General features: G+C 35.2%; 1 protein-coding gene across 4 annotated transcripts in view; it reads right to left on the reverse strand.

The window, feature by feature from the left end:
- LOC6039814 (neprilysin-2) overlaps positions 1-22,297 on the reverse strand; it is a 53,424-nt gene that overhangs the window by 7,605 nt on the left and 23,522 nt on the right. For 2 of the 4 annotated variants that reach the window (XM_038265812.1, XM_038265813.1), the window contains exons 3-4: positions 3,624-3,757; positions 1-129 (exon numbers count right to left, since the gene is read on the reverse strand). In XM_038265812.1, coding sequence (XP_038121740.1) covers positions 1-129; positions 3,624-3,757 — 263 coding nt within the window. Of the gene's footprint in view, positions 130-3,623; positions 3,758-4,422; positions 4,600-9,414; positions 9,544-22,297 lie in introns of those variants that run through there. The other 2 variants (XM_038265810.1, XM_038265811.1) reach the window with 2 other exon arrangements.

Raw genomic sequence — 22,297 nt, forward strand, 5'->3', positions numbered from 1 at the left:
CGGAATGGATGCATCCTGGCGTGAGGCACAGATTGTCGGACCCCTTGACGTCGCCTGAGAAGAGTTTTTTGCCCCGCCGGGAGGAACCGGTTAGGGCCAGCGGTGACTGCGATGAACCGTTGTTGTCCGCTGCAAGAAAATAAATAATAATAAACGAGGTGCGAAAGGAGAAAGGATTTGGCGATGGTTAAATAAATTTTGCTGCGAATTTCGAGCGGCGTGAGGATGGGATAAACTTAATGTATTTATCTTTTTTGTGGGGTAACTTTCTCCGCCATAATCAATACGGTAATCTTCTTATTGTGACCTGAATTTGGAAGAAATGCATTTTGATCGGTTTCCCATTTTTGTCGTATTTGTAAGTCAAAGATTAAATTAAAAATTAACGGTGGTTAATTTTTCAAAGTTTTTCATGCAAAAGTTTGTATTTTCTCGGCATTTGGATTGACAAGCTTTTTGAATTTTACCGACTTGTACTTAAATATTTTAAATAATTCTAAATGGCAGTTTGTTCTATCATATTTACAACTCCAACACTTTAAACTTACGTAGAATTTTCTGAGGATTTCGAATAAGTCAACATTGATCTAATCTAATCTAATCTAATCAGACCCTAGCGCAGCCAATCTTTCGAAGGGATCCTGGAGAGTGCCTTAGGTTAGATGACGCCTAGCACTCTTCTTGTCATTTATTAACATTTGTAGTGCGCCATTGCATCGGAATGCATTGAAACATCACAAGCGTTAAAGCGGCCAGGCCTACTGCGTAAAGCCGTATCGCAGAGATGACTCGTAATTGGGTTGAGTTTGAGCACTGCGTGTTCGAACAACAACACAATTCTGAATCGACAGGGGAGGAAGAAGCGTGGGGACACACCATCATACGCTCCGAGATTTGGTTGTATTCGTTGGGAGCACCATGCTAAGAAGGTTTGGTACTCCGGGACCCTCTGGGATGGGACATTGTATTTCCACGAATGCCCTGGACTCTATTTGCCGTGGTTATAGCGCCACAACTCGCTCTCTGTAACAGTATTCCTAATTCCAGTCCACGCTCACCAAGTCGTCATGGCCTAGTGGTTAGCATTTTTGCTTACCAATCCAAAGGACGGAGGATCGAACCCCGCCTCGAGCGACTTTGATTTTTCGTTCATATTCATCATTTCAAATTTCCTGTGTTCTTAACTTTCTCGTTGGGAGCAGATGGGAATCGAACCCAGAACCATTCGCTTACAAAGCGAACACCGTAACCAGTAAGCCACGGCCGCTCCTGGATTTCGAATAAGTCAACATTGAGACTAAAAAGTGCAGTCTTGTAGGCCTACAGGGCAAAAGTTAGCGGTGTAGAAAGTTCGTTATAGAAAAGTTGTAAAAGTATGAGACAAACTGCGATTGGCCAAAAAGTTAATTCCTTAGGCTTGTAGTCCATGTAATTACCTAACTTTTGACCTTTGGGAGTATGGGTGCTGGAGGTTGTTCTAAAAGATATTTGGGTTTTATAAAAAAATATCAATTATTAACAGTAATTTGCAAAAGCTATGAGAAAAATTCAATCCAATCTCGAATGTTTGTGGCACATTTTGAAGAGCTTTACAAAGTGAGTTCATCTCATTGATAGACGAACAAAGGTTGAAAGTTTCATCCGAATCAGAGCACCTCGATACGACCTGTTACACACTGGTAAAAAACTCGCTCTTAAATCAAAAGCCGATTAATTTGTATGTTTAGCAGTTCTCTCAAGATTGATCAAATTGATTCGAAATATTTTTTTTTAATTTGATTTTTGATTTTTTTTTGTCTACGCATCCTTCCACCCCTGTTGATTCTGGGAAATGTGGTCCGTTCACATAATCCTCTCTGCGGTAAACACAACGCAGTAGGGCTGGCCGCTTTAATTTTTGTAATACATTTTCGGGTGTTCTCGGATGTACTGCAATTATTAATATTGACAAGAAAAATGCTTGGGGTGTACACCATTAGTTCGTCCATACAATTTTAGCAGCCTGTCCTACAAAAAAGCTAATAAAATTCTTCTTAAAAAAAAAATCATTCCAATAATTCCCATTTTTTTCAATTCCACTTTGCACACAAAACAATTAATTCAGCAAAATATTGTTTATGAATTCTCTTTTTTGGAAATGTTTTTGATGACAAAAATTGCCAACTTTTGAGCTTTGGCACAAGTTCATAATAGTAGTTTATGCAACAAGTTGCGGTAAACCTCGTTGGATAAATGTACAACTCGTGCTGAAAAAAACAAGTTTTGCAACGAGTTGCTTACAACATTTTTTGCGATTCCAAAAAACGCTTCTTTAATCGAATTTTATGTCAAACATTCATGTGTTCAGTATAAATTCATCATTCAAAACAAAAAAAAATATTGAAAATGTTACGTTTCGATACTAGTGTTGAATAAGTTTTTCTTTTCAGCACTTAATTTTCAGGTATTAATTTTCCATTCTGTTATTTTTGGTAGGGAAAAGTAGGCCGTTTCGTTTCTCCAGAAGGACAGGAAAAGTTGACAGTTTCACAGTGGAATTGCAAAAAAAAAATCATTTGACGTTGCTGCCAATTTAACAAAAAATAAATAAATATATTTTTTTGTAAACAGTGGACTAAATTTGTAAATGTAAAATAAAAATTGCAATCGAAAAGTACTTTACAGAAATGTTGACCAGATTGAGCCAACATGTGATTTTTTGGAAATATTATGGGTTAAATGGGTTTATAAGATTAGTTCACTTAGTTTCCCAAAAATATTTCTTTAAAGTTAGATTTTCTAAAATACCCTAATCGTGAACCATGCCATGCCATGCCAACCAAGTCATTAAAATGTTCTCAAGTTAATCTTAAACTGAAAAACAACGCTTTAAATTAAACACATTTTATCGAATACACAACTTTTAAATGAAAAACGACTATTTTTTTAAATCAATTTCAAAACCGGGAAATAAACAGTAAAGTTCCCTGAATTAGTAAAATTTAGTAACATAACATTATAGAAAAAACATTATTTTGCTTTTGTTTGTTTTGAGTTCCTAAACGCTCATCGCAAAAAAAAAACACAGTACTGAAAAGAACTTTTTGCAATTCCGTCGTGAAACTACTTACTTATTCTGTCATTCTTGAACGATGAAAAAGCCTACTTTTCTGAACCAAAAATACAGAATCGAATAGCAACACTTTTGCACTGAAATGCACTTGTTTCGAAAAGTTATACTTTTCAACATTTTCGTATTTAAACCTTTAATTGACATAATACATGACCATTTGACTTATAATTCCACGCAAGTTAACCATTACAGTTTATTTAAAAGTTTAAAAGTGAACCATTACAGCACGAATTGATGTTTTCCGGAAATGCAATAAAATGTGCAATTCCGGAACTTGTTTTTTCAGCACTCATCGTATTTATCCAACTCGGTATACCTTGTTGGTTGAATTTACGACATGTGCTGAAAAAATCATCTTTTTGAAACTTGTTGCATAAACTACTATTTCTAAATGTAAAATATCTTGTCCAGCAACTCATAAGAAAAAAAAAAAATTAACATTCCGAACACCAAGGATCTAGGTTTTAGTTTTTTTTTTCAGGATGGTTAGGTTTTTTTTTACAATACTTACGTTCCTGTATCCGATCGCTGAGCAGCACCGACAGCAGCGAGACAAGCAGGGCCACGACGGCGATTCCGCAGACGATGCTGACGAGCGTGAGCGCCTTCTCCAGTGCCGTTCTGCGTCTCCACCAGCTGGGATTTCTGTAAAATCGAAACAAACAAGAAAAAAAGTGTGTCTTAGTAAATTGTTGATAACCGATTTTTTTTTACAAATCGCCGCTTCATGTAAATCGCGTCCGTCCGGAATCGAGGCCCGTGGGTAAACAACTTTCCTTGGCACGGTGGACGTAAAGCGCCGGGAAGTGTATTGTACTCGACGATGATTACAGCAAGAACAGCAGTAGGGACAATCGCCACCACCACCACTGCCAGTGTGGACGATTCGTACTACTCTGTTGACGCTGATAGCGAGCCTAAGTACGGCCATTTACTCGTCAATTAAAGAGCAACGATTAAACAAGTGTATTTTTGATGGCTTCAATTATGATAGCCCCAGTGTCTTGGTGACCTCAACCTCGCTTCTTCCCACCGATCGGAACGAAGTTTGGTCAGCTATCAGCTTCACAGCAGACAGACTTCTTCTTGGGTCGGCAAGCCGCTTACAACTCTACCCCGTTGGAGGTCTTGAGGCAGGCCTGCTCGCGGTATCAGCACGCGACAAAAAAAACGTTGCAAGTGCAACTTTAAACCGACCGAAAGTGTGGCCTAGTCATCTTTCTTTCTTTCTTTTTTTGGGCAGACAATTTCAATGTCAACTTCAGTTATTCGCTGACCACGTGGTCTCAGAGAAAAAAAAACTTGCTTACCTCGACAAGTGGACATATTTCACCGACTTCTTGGGGTCGGCAAGGCCGGACGGGACCGTCATAATTATGACTCAAACGAAACACTGTCCCCAGCGAAAGCGAACATCACCGTGGAACTGGTCGATCTTCACACACTGCACTCTGTTGAGCGTAGACCTTGAACATTCGGGACCGGATTGGACAGCCTTTGATCTTACAATGGGACTATTGTTTGACCGAAGCTGCGGTTTCAACAAGTATTAGAGATGGAGAGAGAGTTTTCTTTTTACAAATTTAAAGCCGTCATGATAACTGGCTATGCATTACCAAGGTGTCTACTTGTGCAGAAAATGAGTGTAAAGTTGTATTTGAGATTCATCGCAAAAAAACATATTTTACTAAATTGGGGGAAAAGTTTGCCAGGTCAAGGATTCGATCCTTTTTCAATTCAAATTGCTGTTTCTCACTTTTAAAACAAATTATTTTGCCAAACTTTTGACGGAAACCTGCCTGCTCACTTCCTAATGAGCTGTTTATAACATGAAAATGTTGAAAATGTAAAATGCTAATATGAAGTGCCCGATGAAGTTAAATGCTATTCCCCTATTTTTCGTTTGGCTGTAATTTCTTTCTACTACCGTTTACGGATTCTAAATTCGGTTTAGCTGGCTCGAAATCGTTTTCTAAATTTAACCAGTGTTAGTAACTGCTGTTTGTTGCTCCCCGAAGCTATTAGAATTGATACAATTCAATTTTTAAAAGTTCATATCCCTCCTAAAACTTATAGCTCATTTCAAGTAACAATGAAATGGAATCATCCTAAGAAACCAAGCGCCTCCATTGAATATCCCTTTCAACACATGGAGACGCATGGTTTAATAGAATGATCCCACATGATTTATTATAGAAATTTGAGCTACTAAAGGTAACTAAAAAACAACCGAAATCAATCAACAAAAGTTTGTGTTTTAGATTGCTTTACTCAATATTTTGAATTTTACCTTGACCAAATCATTTCAATGATTATTATTTTGAGTAAAAATAAATATTGGAAACATTAGGCATTTACAAATTTAATTCGAAGTAGGGAAAAACAATTTAATTCGAAGGGGGGGAAAAAACAAATGTCAAGCCAAGTTTAAACAAAATCATGAAATAGTATTACACAATGCTTTACAATTACACTCCTGATAATTATACTTCTAAAAGATTGCAAAATGTGTGTGTAAGCATGATTTTTTAAAGTGTCTTTTTATAATTTGTGGTTTAAAAATTGACAAAAAGTAAAAAAAAATTGATTGCAGATCCGAACGTAACAGAAAAATTCAACTTTTCAACACATTTTTTTAAGTAATATTTTTTTGATACTATTTTTAAATTCAACATTTATTTTGGACGCAAACAACATTCAAGCGACGATAACGATTATCTCTCTAAGGCTTTGAAGATTAGACAATAACTGATACACAGCCAAACACATACATAATTCGAAAAGATGAAAATAAGTTTTTCTAAGTGTCGCCTAATTTCCTGTAAATTTCAACTAACGATATCTCGGAAAATATTGGTTTGATTTTCAATGTTTAAAAATTAAACTTTTGTGGAATTTTCACATCTCTTCACAAAATTTTACAATAGTTGAATTTGTAAACATTGAAAATCGAAGTAGTATATAAAAAAACAGAAAGCGTTAAAATTTCCGAAAGTTTTTAGGATTTGAAAATATTTCCCAATTATTTTATTTTTCTCCCTTTCAACAACGGTCCGAAAAAATCAGAGGACAAAAAAAATTTCTTTGCCTTTTTATTGAAGTGTTTGGATGGCTGGTTATTTTTTTGCATTGATTTTTTTTGTATGTTTTTAAAATATGCTAAATTGCTTCTTTTGGCATGGGACAATATTTCATCGAAATCGAAAAAATACCAATTAAAAAATCTCGAAATATTTTGTGAAAATCTATTCATCCATTTCGGTTATCCTCTTTGGATAAATGTACGACTCGTGTACGAAAATATGCAACTTGTTGCATATACTATTAGCATGTTTGATCTCCCATTATTATTATTTTGCAACTCTGTTAAAATACTTATTCTTTTCTGTCATTCTACAGTGATGAAATCGTCTAAAATAACAGTGCTGAAAAGTTTTTTTAACACTCTACAACCCAAACCCGCCTTTACACGGGCTTCGATCTAAAAATTCGTCAAAAATACATTTTTTTTTAAATCAATTTTTGATCTTTAAAAAGCATTGGAACTCTTAAATTTAAAAAAAATATAACTGTTTGGAAGTTAGACTTGTTTCATGTGACTTTGCCAATGATTAAAAAAAAGTATTTTTTTCTTTGGTCAAATTTGGCTGTGTTTCTTACTAACATTTCCTCGATATTATGTGAAATTAAGTATGCAGTAATTTTTGTAGTGTACCAGACTATGCCTTTGAGCATATTTTTGCGATTTTAATGATAATGGTATCGTTCTATGGTAGCAAAAGTGACTATAAAAACATGAAAAAACTAGGTATTCAAAAGGTAATGATAGGAGGTGGTAGAATAAGCCAAATACTATCAGAAACAAACATAATCTAAACAAGAAATACGAAAATTTAAATAATAAAAATAAACCAAGAAAAATATAAAAACAGGAGAAGTAAAGTTTTTCGTAGAACAAAAGTTGCTCAAAATGACCATCTAAACACGGGAAAATAGAATTCTTCGAAAAAAAATTGGGCAGTGGAGGATAGAGGATGCGCATGGTTGTCAAACATGATTCTGTAGCATTTATATATAAATTTACAATTTTATTTATTGTCTGGGAATTAACTCAAATTCCAGAGTTTTTTTTTTGAATAGGTCCTATAAACAAATGAAAGACAATAGTTTATAGGACCTTTTAAAAAAACTCTAGAATTGAAATCAGTCGATTGGAGCATGTTCAGGGAGCCCAAATCTATAATACCTTTTCGAAACTGAATAAAAATGTCGAACTGTGTTATAACTTTCGGCCTTGAAAAGATTAGTTTGTTTCTCTAAAATATCCAAACGTACCTGAAATCAAATGCATCAATTGGTGTAAATTGCTGCTGATGAAACATTTTAAGTCAGGGTTGAACAAAGTATGTGGCCTGCGAGGTGGTATTTTGTGGCCCGCGGGCCCACTTTGAGTGAACACTAGGGTGACAAGAAAAAAATAAAATTTTGGAAAATCTGAAGAGATACCCCCTGGATCGATTCTTTAGGCAATAATAAGTTACTGTGCCAATTTTGAGTCAAATCGGTTAAGGCTAAGGGGTCGCTTTTTATCGTTGAAGTTTATATGGGGAAAATCGCTAAAATGTATGGGGAAAAACATCGCTTCAGGATTTTGGCAGCAGGTGGCGCAGGTCTCGCACAAAATTGTCCAAGTGTGAGATTCTTGTAGAAAATTTAATTTCCTGCAACTTTGTCGAAGGGTGCAAGAAGATCCGAGTTGATCCTGATGAGTTATTAGCAATGCGATGAAAAGAAATTGGCTTATATACTTGAAAGAATATAAGGGGTATATAAGAAGTACATAAGAAAATAATTTTTACTAGAAAAATCATCAAAAATCAGGATCATTTCGGATCGTTTTGCACCCTTCGACAAAGTTGTAGGAAATTAAATTTCCTACAAGAATCTCACTCTTGGAAAATTTTGGGCGAGACCCGCGCCACCTGGCAGAAAAATATTAAAAAGATGTTTTTCTGCATACATTTTTGCGATTTTCCCCATATAAACTTCAACGGTAAAAAGCGACCCCTTAACCTTTACCGATTTGGCTCAAAATTTGCACAGATACTTATTTTTGCCTAAGGAATCGAATCAGAGGGTATCCCTGATGTATTTTTTTTTTATTGTCACCCTAGTGAACACGTAAAATGGCCCTTCGACCAATCTGTAAAGTTATTTGAAATTCTTAAAAAAAATTCAAGCTTTTTTCATGAACCTTTTTAGATGTTTTAAATATAAAAATAAAGTTTTATCCATATTTGATTTCGATTGCAAAAAACAAATATGTTGCAGTTTGGTTGAGCATTTTAACAGAATGCTAATTTGACTTAGGTAGAAATTGTAAAGATAGCAAAAGTATTGGTTATCCATATTAATTCAAAAATCATTACGCACCATTTTTTAAGGACTAGGCCTCAATCTTATTTTGCTCCTATAAGCTGCCTAGGGATTTGAATTAATGACAATTAGCTATGAATCTGAGTGCAAAACATCTGATTCAGGCAGACAGAAAAATGTTGAAATTTTATTGAAATTGGAGGAAGAATTGATGAAAAATCCTTAAAAGTTATTTAAACTACATAATTTTTCAAAGTCCGTGTTAAATGTTTTTTTTAAGTTTAAAAGAGACGTTGAAAAAACAAGTGAATTTAATTTTCAATGTCATTACTTTTGTAAAAATATGATTGTTTTTATACACAAAATGTTCAACCACCTTGACTAGACCTTGGCATTTAAAATTCTTACAAACATAATGTGTTGAGTGATTTAATGCTTGGCTCTAATATTGCAATAAATAGCTTACACATAATATTTTTTGCTTTTTTTTATTTTGTTGATTAATAAGTTTGAACCAATTGATTGGAAGCTTTTTCGAGTAAAACTGTTTAGAAAGAGTATTTTTTTGTTATCTAATATTTGTACAAAGAAAAAAAAACATGAAATTTAGAAATAAAATCCCCTGTAGTTGTTTCTTTCGGTATAATAAATTGAAATAAAGTATTTTTTTCAAATAACCAATTTTTACATTTGGCCCGCAAGCTCATGTTTGCTTCAAATCTGGCCCGGCATTCAAAAACTTTGAGCACCCCTGTTTTAAATACTCATATTTTTTTACACATGATTGTCAGTTTTCTATCATCATGAGCTGAAAAGGCAGGACTGTTTAAATGAAACATTGTTTAAATTGACAAAATCTACTTCTACCGCTGTGTCTCAAATGATATCTTAATTCATAAATTCTTATCTACATCGTTTCAGCTTACTTTGGCGATCGCTCGAATCTGAAGCAGATATCCTCCGTGCTGACCAGCAACTGCTGACTGCTGTTGACCGGATGCAAGACCTCCATAGCTGCGCTGCCGCTGTGTCCTGAGAGCTATTTCTGGTTCACCGTTTTCGGAACTAAGGTAAGATTTAACGTCAAAGTGGGGAAATGTGTCGACATTGCTGTTGTATGCACACCGTGCGACCATAATTACAACCGCACGTGAAAAACTCGTAACAAATCGTGTGTGGGAGTGTGCTGAACGAGCGCACACGAGAGGAACTCGCCACAAACACGCGATGCATATGCAGAGGCGGAAATCCAAAACGTACCGAGTAAAAGTGTAACATTAGGCTGGTGAGTGGTTTCTGGGGGTCCGAATGAAGTGGCACGGACATGCAATTTGTACCGCAGGTAAAGTCGCGGTTGTCGTTCCGCGGCAGGCAGTTAATCGACGCAATTGTCAATACGTGCCGTGTATGTATTTCTGGTGGCGGCAATAGGAATTCAATAATAACTGCTTTGGATCAGTGGTTTTCAACTGCTGATGGATATCCGCATATTGAGTCTCGAAGACGAACCAAGGTATGCAGAAGCGATGTCACGTTTGAAACCCACTGACCGTGTGTGCTTTGGAACAAACAGAGTGAAGTGGCTTCGATCGGTTATGGCCGACGACACGTCCTGGATAAAGCCTGCCTCTGTACTAATTGTTTATAAACTGTACAGTTACTAAACCGTTCAATACATAATGCCATTACGCGACAGCTGATTTGCATTGACTTCACTGAGGTGACGACTATCGATTAGCAAAGAAAACAAAATCGTCTTATTAACTCTAATGGCCCTAACGGAGCAACGGCCCCAAGACTAGTTCTACCACCCAGTAAGGGGTGTCGACGACAGCTAGAAAGTAGTCTTCGTCGTCGATCAACTCTGGCCACTTCCGATATGTGTGCTGCTGCTGCGGTCATATAACGCGTCATTACAGTGACGAGGGGGGCTATTATGGCCAACCACAGATGATGATGATCGAGAGATCGAATCGCGACGCGACAGAGTGAGAGATCTGGTTTGTTTGTGTGGCGGTTACAGGCGGATTGACTGCTTTGCCTTACTGACCGATCGACCGATCTGCTCTGAGGCTTTCGGATGATGGTTGATGCAAATTTTGTATGTTACGCGACACGATTGATGGTTATCATTATCATAACCTGATGTTCAGGTTGTGTGTATAACGAATATTATTTGTGTCAAACGCTACAGGAGCAGGGAACTTTGCTTTGCAATTTGAAATGATAAATAGGGTGGATTCGCTGATTCGAATTGATTACAATTTGAAAACCTTTGCCAATCTGTTGTTTGGACATATATAACTAGCATCTGATGAAAATAAACATTTTTATGCATGTTTCTATATTGTGAAATTGGCTCAGGAACTCGGATTGATAAAATTATCTCCAGAAAAGGGGTCTCTGGAGCAAAAATTACACCTAAAAATTTACTACAAGGAAAGCGTCAATTTAACAAAACCGTTCTCAGTCTCAACTCAAATGGTAGTGCCAGATGTCCTCTACAACACATAAAAAAAATCATGGTAATATTACATCTGGGAAGGGTCATCTTTTATGTCAGAAAAAATGTGTAATTTTACCTCTGAAAATGTGTAATTTTACCACTATTCTGGTGTAATGTCGCTTTTTCAGTCTAAATTGAGGTAAAATTACATCATAAAAGAGGTAATATTCAACCTTTGCCTTTTATTTTGTTGCATTTTTTTAAATCCTTTGAGGTGCTTTTTAAATTTTGAAATTTTATTGAATTTTGGCTGAATTACAAACGTATTGATTTTTGAGGTTTAAATCCTTAAAACTCTGCGCCCCACTTTTTATTTATCTTGAGTGCTCATATTTGGCCCAGATGCTAGTTATACATGTCCAAACAAACCCTGAAAATTTAGGACAAATTGGTTAGGTCCTGATGACGTCCCTAACAAAGGGGTCTGCGCTGTTCGTGGACTCGCTCTTAAAAGCTGATGATTAAATCTAGAGTACTTTTGCAAAACAACCTATGGTTCAGGTGTTTTTTCAAATCCCGGGATTTCCCGGGATCCCAGAATATTTTTTAAATAGTAATAAAAACCATTTTTCAATACATTTGTTAAGATTTTAAAGCTTGAAATCCTAGAATAAGTTGATAATCATTAACTGGTAATAATCTAGACCAGCGATTCTCAACGGGGGTACCGGGCCTACTTGATTTACACGGTAGGGGGTACCAGGCTATGTGGGTCTCGTGGCGCAGGGGTAGCGGCTTCGGCTGCCGATCCCGATGATGCTATGAGACGCGGGTTCGATTCCCGCCTTATCCACTGAGCTTCTATCGGATGGTGAAGTAAAACGTCGGTCCCGGTTTCTCCTGTCTCGTCAGAGGCGCTGGAGCAGAAATCCCACGTTAGAGGAAGGCCATGCCCCGGGGGGCGTAGTGCCAATAGTTTCGTTTTTTTTCGGGGTACCAGGCTAGAAGAAGGTTGAGAATCGCTGATCTAGACTACAATCTGATCATAGACAGCAGTTTATAGACAGCTTTAAAACTGATTTTTTTTTAAAAGTTATTTTGGTGTACCGTCATCTGGGGTGGATCGGAACTACAGTCTGAATAGGGACAGCACGTTTGAGAGCACCTAAAAGCATGAAATTCGGAAATCGATGCACTATGTTTGTTGATCTATGTCTGTTCTATTCTAAAACAATCAAAAACATCCTAATATTGTGTAGTAAAAAGACTAAAACAGCTGTCCCAATTCACATCATGTGTCCCATTTTCCCAGATTGATGGCAAATTGATGAAATAAATAAATTTCTTTTCTTTATTTAATTTTTTTTCTTCAATCATGTCAGAAAAATAAACAAAATGATACGGAAACGGAAACGAAGAAAATTATGTTTATTCAATTATAAATAAAAATCTTCATTTAAGTCACTGATACCAACTGAGGCCAATCGTATCAACAGTCTTAATAGGGACAGGATACTAATTTGTTGTGTTCCTATTTTATCCTAAATCAACAACTGTTCTAATTGGTTACATTTGTCCTGATTCACCTATCTCGAATTAGAAAAAAACATACCCAATCTATTGAAATTATAGAAAGTACATAGAAAATATTTAAAAAGCTTGGCATTTTGCGGATCGGTACCCTTAAATAAAAAAAACCCTTTAATATGCCAACATAATTGCAGATAAATATTCAATATAAATTTTATTGATTTAAAAGTTCTATCGATTACTTAGTATTCAACTGTTTCACTATTTTTACAACCAAATTTTTGTTTTCAAACCAAAATATCATATATTGTTTTCAATTCCGGGAAAACTAGGATAAAATATGAAAATCCCGGGATTCGGGAATTCCCGGTTTTGGAAAAATCCCCGTTGTTGATAAGACCTTTTGAAAAAGTATACGAGAAACTTTATATAAACAATGTGAAAAACACTCAAAAATCGAAAATCGGACAAATATGAAAACCAGCTAATAGACAAATGCATATAAAAATACTGAAAAATAATGAAGAAAAAACTATTCAGACTGTAGCATCGAATCTTGTAAGAAAAGCCAAAATACGCGACTTCCGAAAGGTTAACTGCCGTTCTACGCATAATTGTCCCATGTTCAAAAAAGGGCAACTGAGAAAAAGGCGATTGAAATTTTTCGATCGATTTCTGTGTTTCTACGCATAATTGTCCCGTGTGTCCCTCTTCGCCCTATATGTGCCTAATCACCCCGGTTAACATTTTATCACTCTTATTGGTAATCCTCTTGCAGGTCAACATGTTAACAAGATGAAATGCTTCGTAAAACTCTTGATTTCTTAATAGAAAAAACTTGGTGGGACAATTTTGCGTAGAAGTTCAACGATGGGACAGACTTGGTGTTGTTTTCAATGATTTTCTGGACAAAGTACTAAATTTTATGTGTTTTTCTGAAAGTATACGTAAAACTAAACTTAAAAGTGATAAAAAGTCGAAATCGCCCAAAAATGACATGGGACAATTATGCATAGAACGGCAGTTAAAGACTGTAAAAAGTAAAAACCCACCATCTTATCGCTTGAGATAATTTATCTTTACGATCAACCTAAACTACATTTATGGCCATAATATTCAAACGACAATGCAAAAGCTCAGTGCATCTTGCAAAATGTTTACCTTCCGCCGGCGCTCGACCAACTCACGCGTGCGGAGACTGTTTTTGCAATCCACTATCATTATTGTTTGGCATATCGGACGTTTCCAATAAGCTGCACGTGACTGTCAACGGGCCTTTGTAACGGGAGTTCGGTTCGATAAAAAATACCCTATAAATCCACATAGTTGCACAATGTTGTCGTGAATCATTACACGCTAGCAGCAATACCATGCAAATGTTGCCGCATTGTTGCAAATGTTGAAATATTGCAGGACAAAAAATTTGGACGAAATTTGTTCCGGTCCAAATAGCGTTGATTAACCGTGGAAAAGCGAGTTCTCGCAAAAAAAGATCTAACTCATGGCCACCACAATTGAATCGCTCAGTTTAAAACGGTAGGATTGTTCCATTTTGGACTGATTAACGGGCTAGCAACTTTAAAACAAGTTTAAAACCATGACTAATCGTACGCATCATACCATCTGTTTGCGTTGGTGGACACATTTTTCGTTGTTGAGTTGGGTAGAATTCAATCGAGTTGATTCAACTCTCGCCACTAATGAGGAAGGAATTTTGGTGTGTGTTTTTTTTTATCACACAAGAAAGAGCGCTTTGTGTGCACTTTTTTGAATGCAGTATTTACTTGAATTATCTTCCGTTGTAGGGAGTGAAAATGGTGGGGCTTGTTTTCCTTGTTTGTAAATGTAACTCTATCTGAAATATTCTTGTTTATTTTATGTTGGCCATGTTTGAATATTTTGAAAACCTGTTTGAAGAGCTGAGAAACTTTTCAAGCTACGATTTCAAAATCTAAAACATCGATTGATTGCACATATTGGTAAGTCAAAAAAAAAACGCATTGTTTATAGCTTTTTCATCTGGAGGTTTAGACAATGTGTAACATGTGCTTTATAACAGTATGTTATGCAACAAGTCGCATAAACTATAATTATAACTAAGCACGAGTCGTACATTTATTTATTGAAATATACGACGAGTATATATTTATTAGAGTGTAACGAAATTGACCTTTTGGCGGGCATTCAGGGGTTTGTTCCGGTGGACATACTGAGCCCAAATCCCAAATATGAGCTTGATTGGAGGAGCTGGCGCTCCGCCCTTCAATTTTAAATGGGATTTAACCCGTAAAAATACTTTTTTTCAATAATGTCTATTTTTCAACCACTTTGGCCAACAAAAACATCACTGGTGTGTAGGCCAGATCCTGGCGCATCTTTTGGTATATATAACATTGAAGTTTGGAGCACCCTAAAGCTCGGTACAGTTTTTCGTGGTTAAGGAACATTCTTTGTTATAAAGGGACTTTTCATACATTCTTAACATTAATTCACTTCATAACAAAGTTTGGTTTACGTTTCACCAAGGATTTCTGCAGAAAAAAACTTCGTCGAAATACAATATTTAATACGGCCCCGTGGCTGCTGTTCAGTACATTTTGAAGAATTTTTATGTTTTACATACCTTATCTACACCATTCGATCACAAAATTTCACCAATTGTCAAAATTTCCTCTGAATTCCTCATTATTTCTAACTAAACAAAAAGGCCCATAAACATAATTAAAGACAACAATCAGGTGACAGCGCTTTAGTGCCCTTCCAGTTCTCTTCGAAATTGCATTTAGAAAGGGCCCATTATGAACAACAGTTGGAAAGTTAAAAGGGCCCAACAACGAGATTTTTAAAAATTATGAGTTTTATTGCGAAAATCAACATAAATTAGGAAGCATTAAAGCAGAGTTGAGGATAATGATGTGTTTTATCGTATCATCAGTAAAAATACCACCAGTCAAGCTTTCTTTTTGAATAGGAATTGAAACAAGTTGTCCACTTTTTGCCAGCGATTTTCTCGAATCGCGGCTTTTGGTTTTGTGCCCTAATGAAATGTTTGTCTCGATTTTTTCGAAAAATCGGCCCCGACAAAATCAAATGGCGTCTCGGGCGTCGTGAGGTGCGACGCATATCTTTTTTGCCGGTTTTTGGTAAACGCATTGGTGGCCAAAGTGCCTCAAAAATAGACATTTTTGAAAAAAAGTATTTTTACGGGTTAAATCCCATTTAAAATTGAAGGGCGGAGCGCCAGCTCCTGTTACGTTCAATCAAGCTCATATTTGGGATTTGGGCTCAGTATGTCCACCGGAACAAACCCCTGAATGCCCGCCAAAAAGTCAATTTTGTTACATCCTAATATTTATCCTATTCGGTAGAGCTCGTGCTGAAAAACTCATAATTTTGCAACTTGTTGCATAAGCTTACACACTAAATTTTGGGTTGCCATTTCAGCAAAATAAATAACTGAATGCGATTCAGTGAACATCAATTTTGCTGAAATTCGACAATGAAACAAAATCATTGCTGAAAAATCAGTAAACAGTTAATCTATCAAACTGTAATCACGGGTCCCCCACAGACCGTTATTATGAAAAAAAAAATTTCCACCCAAACCAATGATTGGACATTGTTCCTGGGACCATTCTGCACCTCTGGGCCGAGTATCAAAATATTTGCCGGCAGAAATTTCAAATACGGTCAGTTTTAGTGTTTTGAGTAGAAATTAAGGAGAAATCACATGTGAAATGCGTAGGAAATGATCAAAATTTCAATGTTTTAACTCCAAAACATTACTGGTTATGGTTTTAAATTGTATTAACATGTAGCAGAATGATATTAAAACGATTTACAGCTCTGACTTAGCCGGATTAAGCCTAAGTGAAGTGACTTAAGTATATTATTTACAAGTTTATACCTTAATATTAAAAAACACTCCTGCATCAAAGAATTTTAAGTCAAGGAAAACTAGATTGCACAAAAATAACTTAAAATGGGGTGACTTTGAGCCAAGGGGTGACATTGTACCAATAAACGTATAATGATTGCTTTGATAAGCTTGAATTTTATGTTAATTTATTTATTTGTAGACGGATTAATTTGGTTTATTTATGTTCCCCCAAAGCAATTTCATGATATTGCTACGCAAATCTGCTTATTCTGTTTGAATAAAGCGTGTAGATTTAAAATTAAATTAATTAAAATAAATTTAAAATCTCCTAGAATCCTTCAAATTTTTAAAATAAATTTAAAATCTCCTAGAATCCTCCAAATTTGAAAATTATGCTCACATTTTTCAGTTCTGAATCAATTCCTACTGAAATAAAATAAAACATTGCAGTTATCATCATAAAATAACATTTTATTATTGATTAAATTAATGTTGAAACACTCATAGTTAGAATTCAATAGAACATATTGTTGATCATAAAGACCGTTCACTAATAATGTATTCAACAAAACACCTACTTCTGCCCAATGTGAAAACACAATCAATCTTTTAACAAGCTTGGCATATCTTATGAAAACATGAAAATAGTACAGTTAAATATCAAATCAAATCAAATTGTTCGCTCTACAACATTACCAGCCTAACTGGGGTGAGAGGCAACCACGTTTAACACTCTACCACCGAACCCGGTATAGTCAAGTATGTGAAGGCGATGTAAGTTTTCAATGTGACTTGTGTCCTAAAACTCTTGTCGGGATCAAACGGTAAGGCTTATGAAACTAAAGCTTTATCTATTTTTTTTAGTGTTGCGTACTTATTGAACTTTTTATGGCAGAGGACAACATAAGAACAATATTTGCAACGATTATACTTTGCAATTCAGCTTATCGAGCTTGTTGTTAAGCTATCTGGCTATTATAAAATCGTAAAATTTGGTACAATGTCACCCCTTGGCTCAAAGTCACCCCATTTTAAGTTATTTTTGTGCAATCTAGTTTTCCTTGACTTAAAATTCTTTGATGTAGGAGTTTTTTTTTATATTAAGGTATAAACTTGTAAATAATGTACTTAAGTCACATGACTTAGCCTTAATCCGGCTAAGTCAGTGCCGTACATCGTTTTTATATCAATCTACTACATGTTAGTACAATATAAAACCATAACCAGTAATGTTTTGGAGTTAAAACATTGAAATTTTGATCATTTCCTACGCATTTCACATGTGATTTCTCCTTAATTTCTACTCAAAACACTAAAACTGACCGTATTTGAAATTTCTGCCGGCAAATATTTTGAAACTTGGCCCAGAGGTGCAGAATGGTCCCAGGAATAATGTCCAATCATTGGTTTGGGTGGAATTTTTTTTTTCATAATAACGGTCTGTGGGGGACCCGTGGTAATGTCACTGACTTATTGTTTGGATGCTGCCAAGTGAAATTCCTCTTTCAAATGTGTTTTGTCTGCTTTTTAAATTTTGTATGGTGATTTTTAAAAGCAAAGGTATGAAAAATTTAAATAGCTAACAAGTTGTTTTTTTTTAGGTTTTGTGGATTGCCCAAACCACGAAAAACAATAATTACGGCAAGTCTCAACATAACTCGGATTAGAAAAACAGCTGATAAAAATATTTTTTTATGGTATTGTTTAATTTCAAATGTTATTTGAGAAAAATATGTATCAAAAACAGCATTAGAAACATTTATAAAACATAATTGCAAGAATGACAAACAAGAATCGATTGCTAAATCTTCAACAAATCCAGAGTTTTTTTAAAAGGTCCTATTGTCTTTCATATGTTTATAGGACCTATTAAAAAAAACACTAGAAATGATCTGTCAAACTGACATTTCTTTTGCTTAAATTTCATTTGTTTTGACAACCATTTTACTGAAATTTCTAAAAAATCATCTGTCAATGTGACAAATATTAATTAACTGAGAATGCAGTAAAGAAAACTTTACTGTATTTCAGCGAAAAAAATGGTGTGTATGCAGGAGGATCGAACATGTGAGCTATCATCGTTGGGTAGGAAATTGAAAGACCTTCGGCCACTCTTTCATTGTTACGGCCACCTTATAATTAGAAAGGGTAAGGAAGGAATCTAGCAGGTCGGACATGTAAGTTTTTATTTTTATAAAAAAAAGAGTAAATAATATTTTTTAATCCTTATGGATACACAATGTTGATTTTGAAGCCGTGTCGTTTAGAAAATATGTTTCGTTGTTTCTGATGATTTTGATTTATCAGCTAAATTCCTAATCACCAACTAAAACCATTCGTGGTCGTCTGATCTGCCACACCCACCGTTATTGCGATTTTATCAACTATTTCCGACGGATATTGCTCTGACTATTTATATAGCCACAGCCTAGTGTAGTAAATTTATCGTTGGCACATGTTTGGGGTTGAACACGGTTCCACACACATTTCTTACGAATCACTTTGCGTATTCGTTAATTAGTCATTGCCATTTAAGCATGAAATCTTAAATTATTCAGCGCTAAAAATACCACAAATTTTAATCACTTTGAACTTTCCTGCCAACAGCTCAATTGAATCACTGTGACAAGTATTGTTTGCTAAATAACCAACCATCATTGCATGCCGACAATATATCCAGCGGGCAATTGATTATGTCGTTGGCGGCTGACATGCTTGATGGAGTTGCGTTCGTGTTTATCGTTTAACCCCACTGGACCCCTCCACGATAAAGTGTGCCAATTGACCTTGGCCAACCTTTCCTCCTCCGGCCGGACGACGACGATGGCGCTTCAATCTCGGAGATGCCGGCAGCATTTAATTTATACGATTGTCGCAATTTGATTAGGCGAAGAAAACTATTTCCAGCGCAAACGAATTCTGGCCCCCTGAAGTTGGTGGTTAAAACATCACTTTGTTGGACGTTCCCGTAGACGTTGTTGACATCGCGCGGAACTGACCACCGCTGACTAATTGAGCATTTAACGACGAAAACGCGCAATTTCTCGCGACGCATTCCGGAAGGTCGTTCAAATGTTACGAGCGTATCTTAGAAACAAACTAAAGGCAGTTTATTGGAAAACCATTATTCCCCCGGGGAAACCGTAATCGATTTTCGACGGAGATGTACACTAACATCACAGTTCCAGCAATTACTACACTCTTTCTCCCCCTACCTAAGGGGAACACCACTTGAGTCGTCCATTTGACGGTAACACATTCCGCCACTCTTCAAATGGCGACATTAAATCTAGGAAAAGCCATAATTACGGAACTGAACGTAAGGGCAAAATTTATTAGCTGCAAATCGCGATTGATCTACAATGTTTGTGCGCGTTTCTTTTTCTTTTTCGAAGCGCGTTCAAGACTACATGTTTTAGGAAAGTTGCCCGCCGAACGAAACGATAAACTTTTACGCGAAATGTCAAAATTGTTACTAAAAAGACGATTGCACATTTACCACTGCAAGTGCACTTCAAACGCGTAACGACAGAGTGCTAAAGTTGCACATTTACGTGAAGTGCACTGTAAAAAATGAAAAAAATTAAAAAATCTAGATGAAACGCAGTTTTCTTCTTCAAATTATAATCCAATTTTGCGATGCTAAACTAAACCGAAAAAATATCCACAATTTAGTTTACTGTGCCTAGCAGACACGCGTTATCTGATATGGATGAACGCGGTTTCTAAGTCGCGGCTCTCACGGCCAGAAAGGTGCCTCGTTAAAAGTTGCACACAATTGATAAATCGGAGATAAGATTTGTATGCGTTCAGTCAATTGAATTAGTTTTGATAGTTGTAATAGCTTTCGCTACTCTAGAAAGGTTATCAAAACCGTATAAAATTAATACAAATGCAGTTCTTCATTTTATATGACTTATAGTTCTTTTCAAAATAAATAACTAAATAATTCTCTTACTCTTATGCATTTTCTTGCGAAATATAGCAAAATTGATTTAACGTGTTTCATGCATATTTTGACAAAAAAAACCATGCATTAAATTTTTATGCACCACTACCAGGATGACACGTTCTGTAGAGTTTTATTCCTATGGGTGTGCCAGGTTTTGCAACAATTTTCAAATCAATATCTTTTACATAATTTCTTGGACTATCCGGCATATATTGTTGTTGTAAGAGTATTCAGCGATTCCACGTCAAACCAAAATTATCCAAATCAAAAGTTCTCTATTTTGGTTTAAATTTAGCATGCGGGTTCCTTGGTCAAAATAATTAGACCTCTTATTTTTTTTGGTTTGCGAAAAAAAAAAGTTTTACCTTGTATAATTTTTTTTTCAGTGTAGTTCTTAGTAATACCTATAACTTATACGAAATAGGGTAGTCAAAAAAATTGTGTTTTTTGACAAGTTTCCCAAGAAACATTTTTTTCGAAAGTCATATCACTAGAACTGTTGAACCAATCTTAGCTTTCTGCATTGCAAAAGCAATATGATAATTGGGCTTTCAAGGAAAAATGATAAGATTTTTTTTATTTTCCACTGGCCTTCACGCCACGAAATTTGAAATATTTAATTGACGAAATGTTTTGTTTATAAATAAAGTTTTTTGTTCAACTGGTTTTAAAAACACTACTTGTAGAAATCAAATTTATCATTTTGCGATGGAATTTTCTGCAATTATCAATAAATGTAAAAAACAGCTATTAATGAAGTTATGTTTTTTTTCTTAATACTCAAATTTTTTTTTATGAAATTAAGGAAAACAAACAAAATTTCATCATACTTATTTCACTGATGCTACTTTTGATGAACAGTTTTGGAGATAGCAAGTTAGATTTTTTGAAAAAATCAGTATTGATTCAAAAAATCATAACTCGGTCAAAGAATTTTTGCACAACCTAGAAATTTCTGAAAAGTTGGCATTTGATATCCCCTAAAACCGTTTTTTTGCAAATCAAGTTTAGTGACACAAAGTTAAATTAAAAATCACCAAAAAAAGTTTTACCTTGTATAATTTTTTTTCAGTGTAGTCCTTAATCATACCTATAACTTTGCCGAAGACACCAAATCGATCAAAAAAATCCTTCAAAAGATACAGATTTTTGAATGTTCATACATCATTTTTGTATGGACAGCTGCCCAATTTGTATGGATAACTATATGGACAAACTAATGATGCAAAATGGTTTCTTTGGCATACCGAAGGCACCAAAAAAGTTTCACCCGGATTAAAAAATACAAATATTAAAAATAAAAAAAAGACCGATTTCGTAGAGAATTGGTAATATAAAAAAAAGGCTGAGATTACACTTACATGATTCCGAGATTTTTGATAATTCATCGGATTTCGTTACATTTATGGGAGTTAAAGCACCATGCTTCTCCAGAGAAAAAAGGTCACAGTACTTTTTCTGGAGACGTATGGTGCTTTAATTGCTTGTTTTGTTAACCGAAAAGTTGTTTCTAATCAAATATTCAAAAGCTGTGATTCGTATCAGTTTGATATTCTTAATTTTATTGAACTGAAATTTTGTAACACTCTGTCTTGTCATATAGCTTCTTTTATATATTTTTTATGTTTTTGTGATTAACAAAATAGAAACAAACGCATTTTAGATCACTTTTAAAATGATCTAGGAATTTTTAATCCAAGATGGCGGTGAAAACGGCGTTGATAAAATATTGAAAAAAGCATTTGGTGATGGAACCAGCAATCAATCACAAAAATTTAGCTAATATGGGGTAGCTGATAATTAAATTTGATAAGAAGAATAAGAAAATAAAAAAAAACACGAATATACAAAAAAATATTCGAATGAAGTTTCTGTGAGATTAAATTTCACGTGTTATAATCGTATAAATGAGATAAGAGTTAGGAACTTAGTAGTCTAAAAATGATAAAACTATTATTTTTGACTAAGTAAAATATAACATCTACGACCTTAACAAGATTG

This window comes from Culex quinquefasciatus, chromosome 3 (genome assembly GCF_015732765.1).
Source record: "Culex quinquefasciatus strain JHB chromosome 3, VPISU_Cqui_1.0_pri_paternal, whole genome shotgun sequence".
Taxonomy (NCBI): domain Eukaryota; kingdom Metazoa; phylum Arthropoda; class Insecta; order Diptera; family Culicidae; genus Culex; species Culex quinquefasciatus.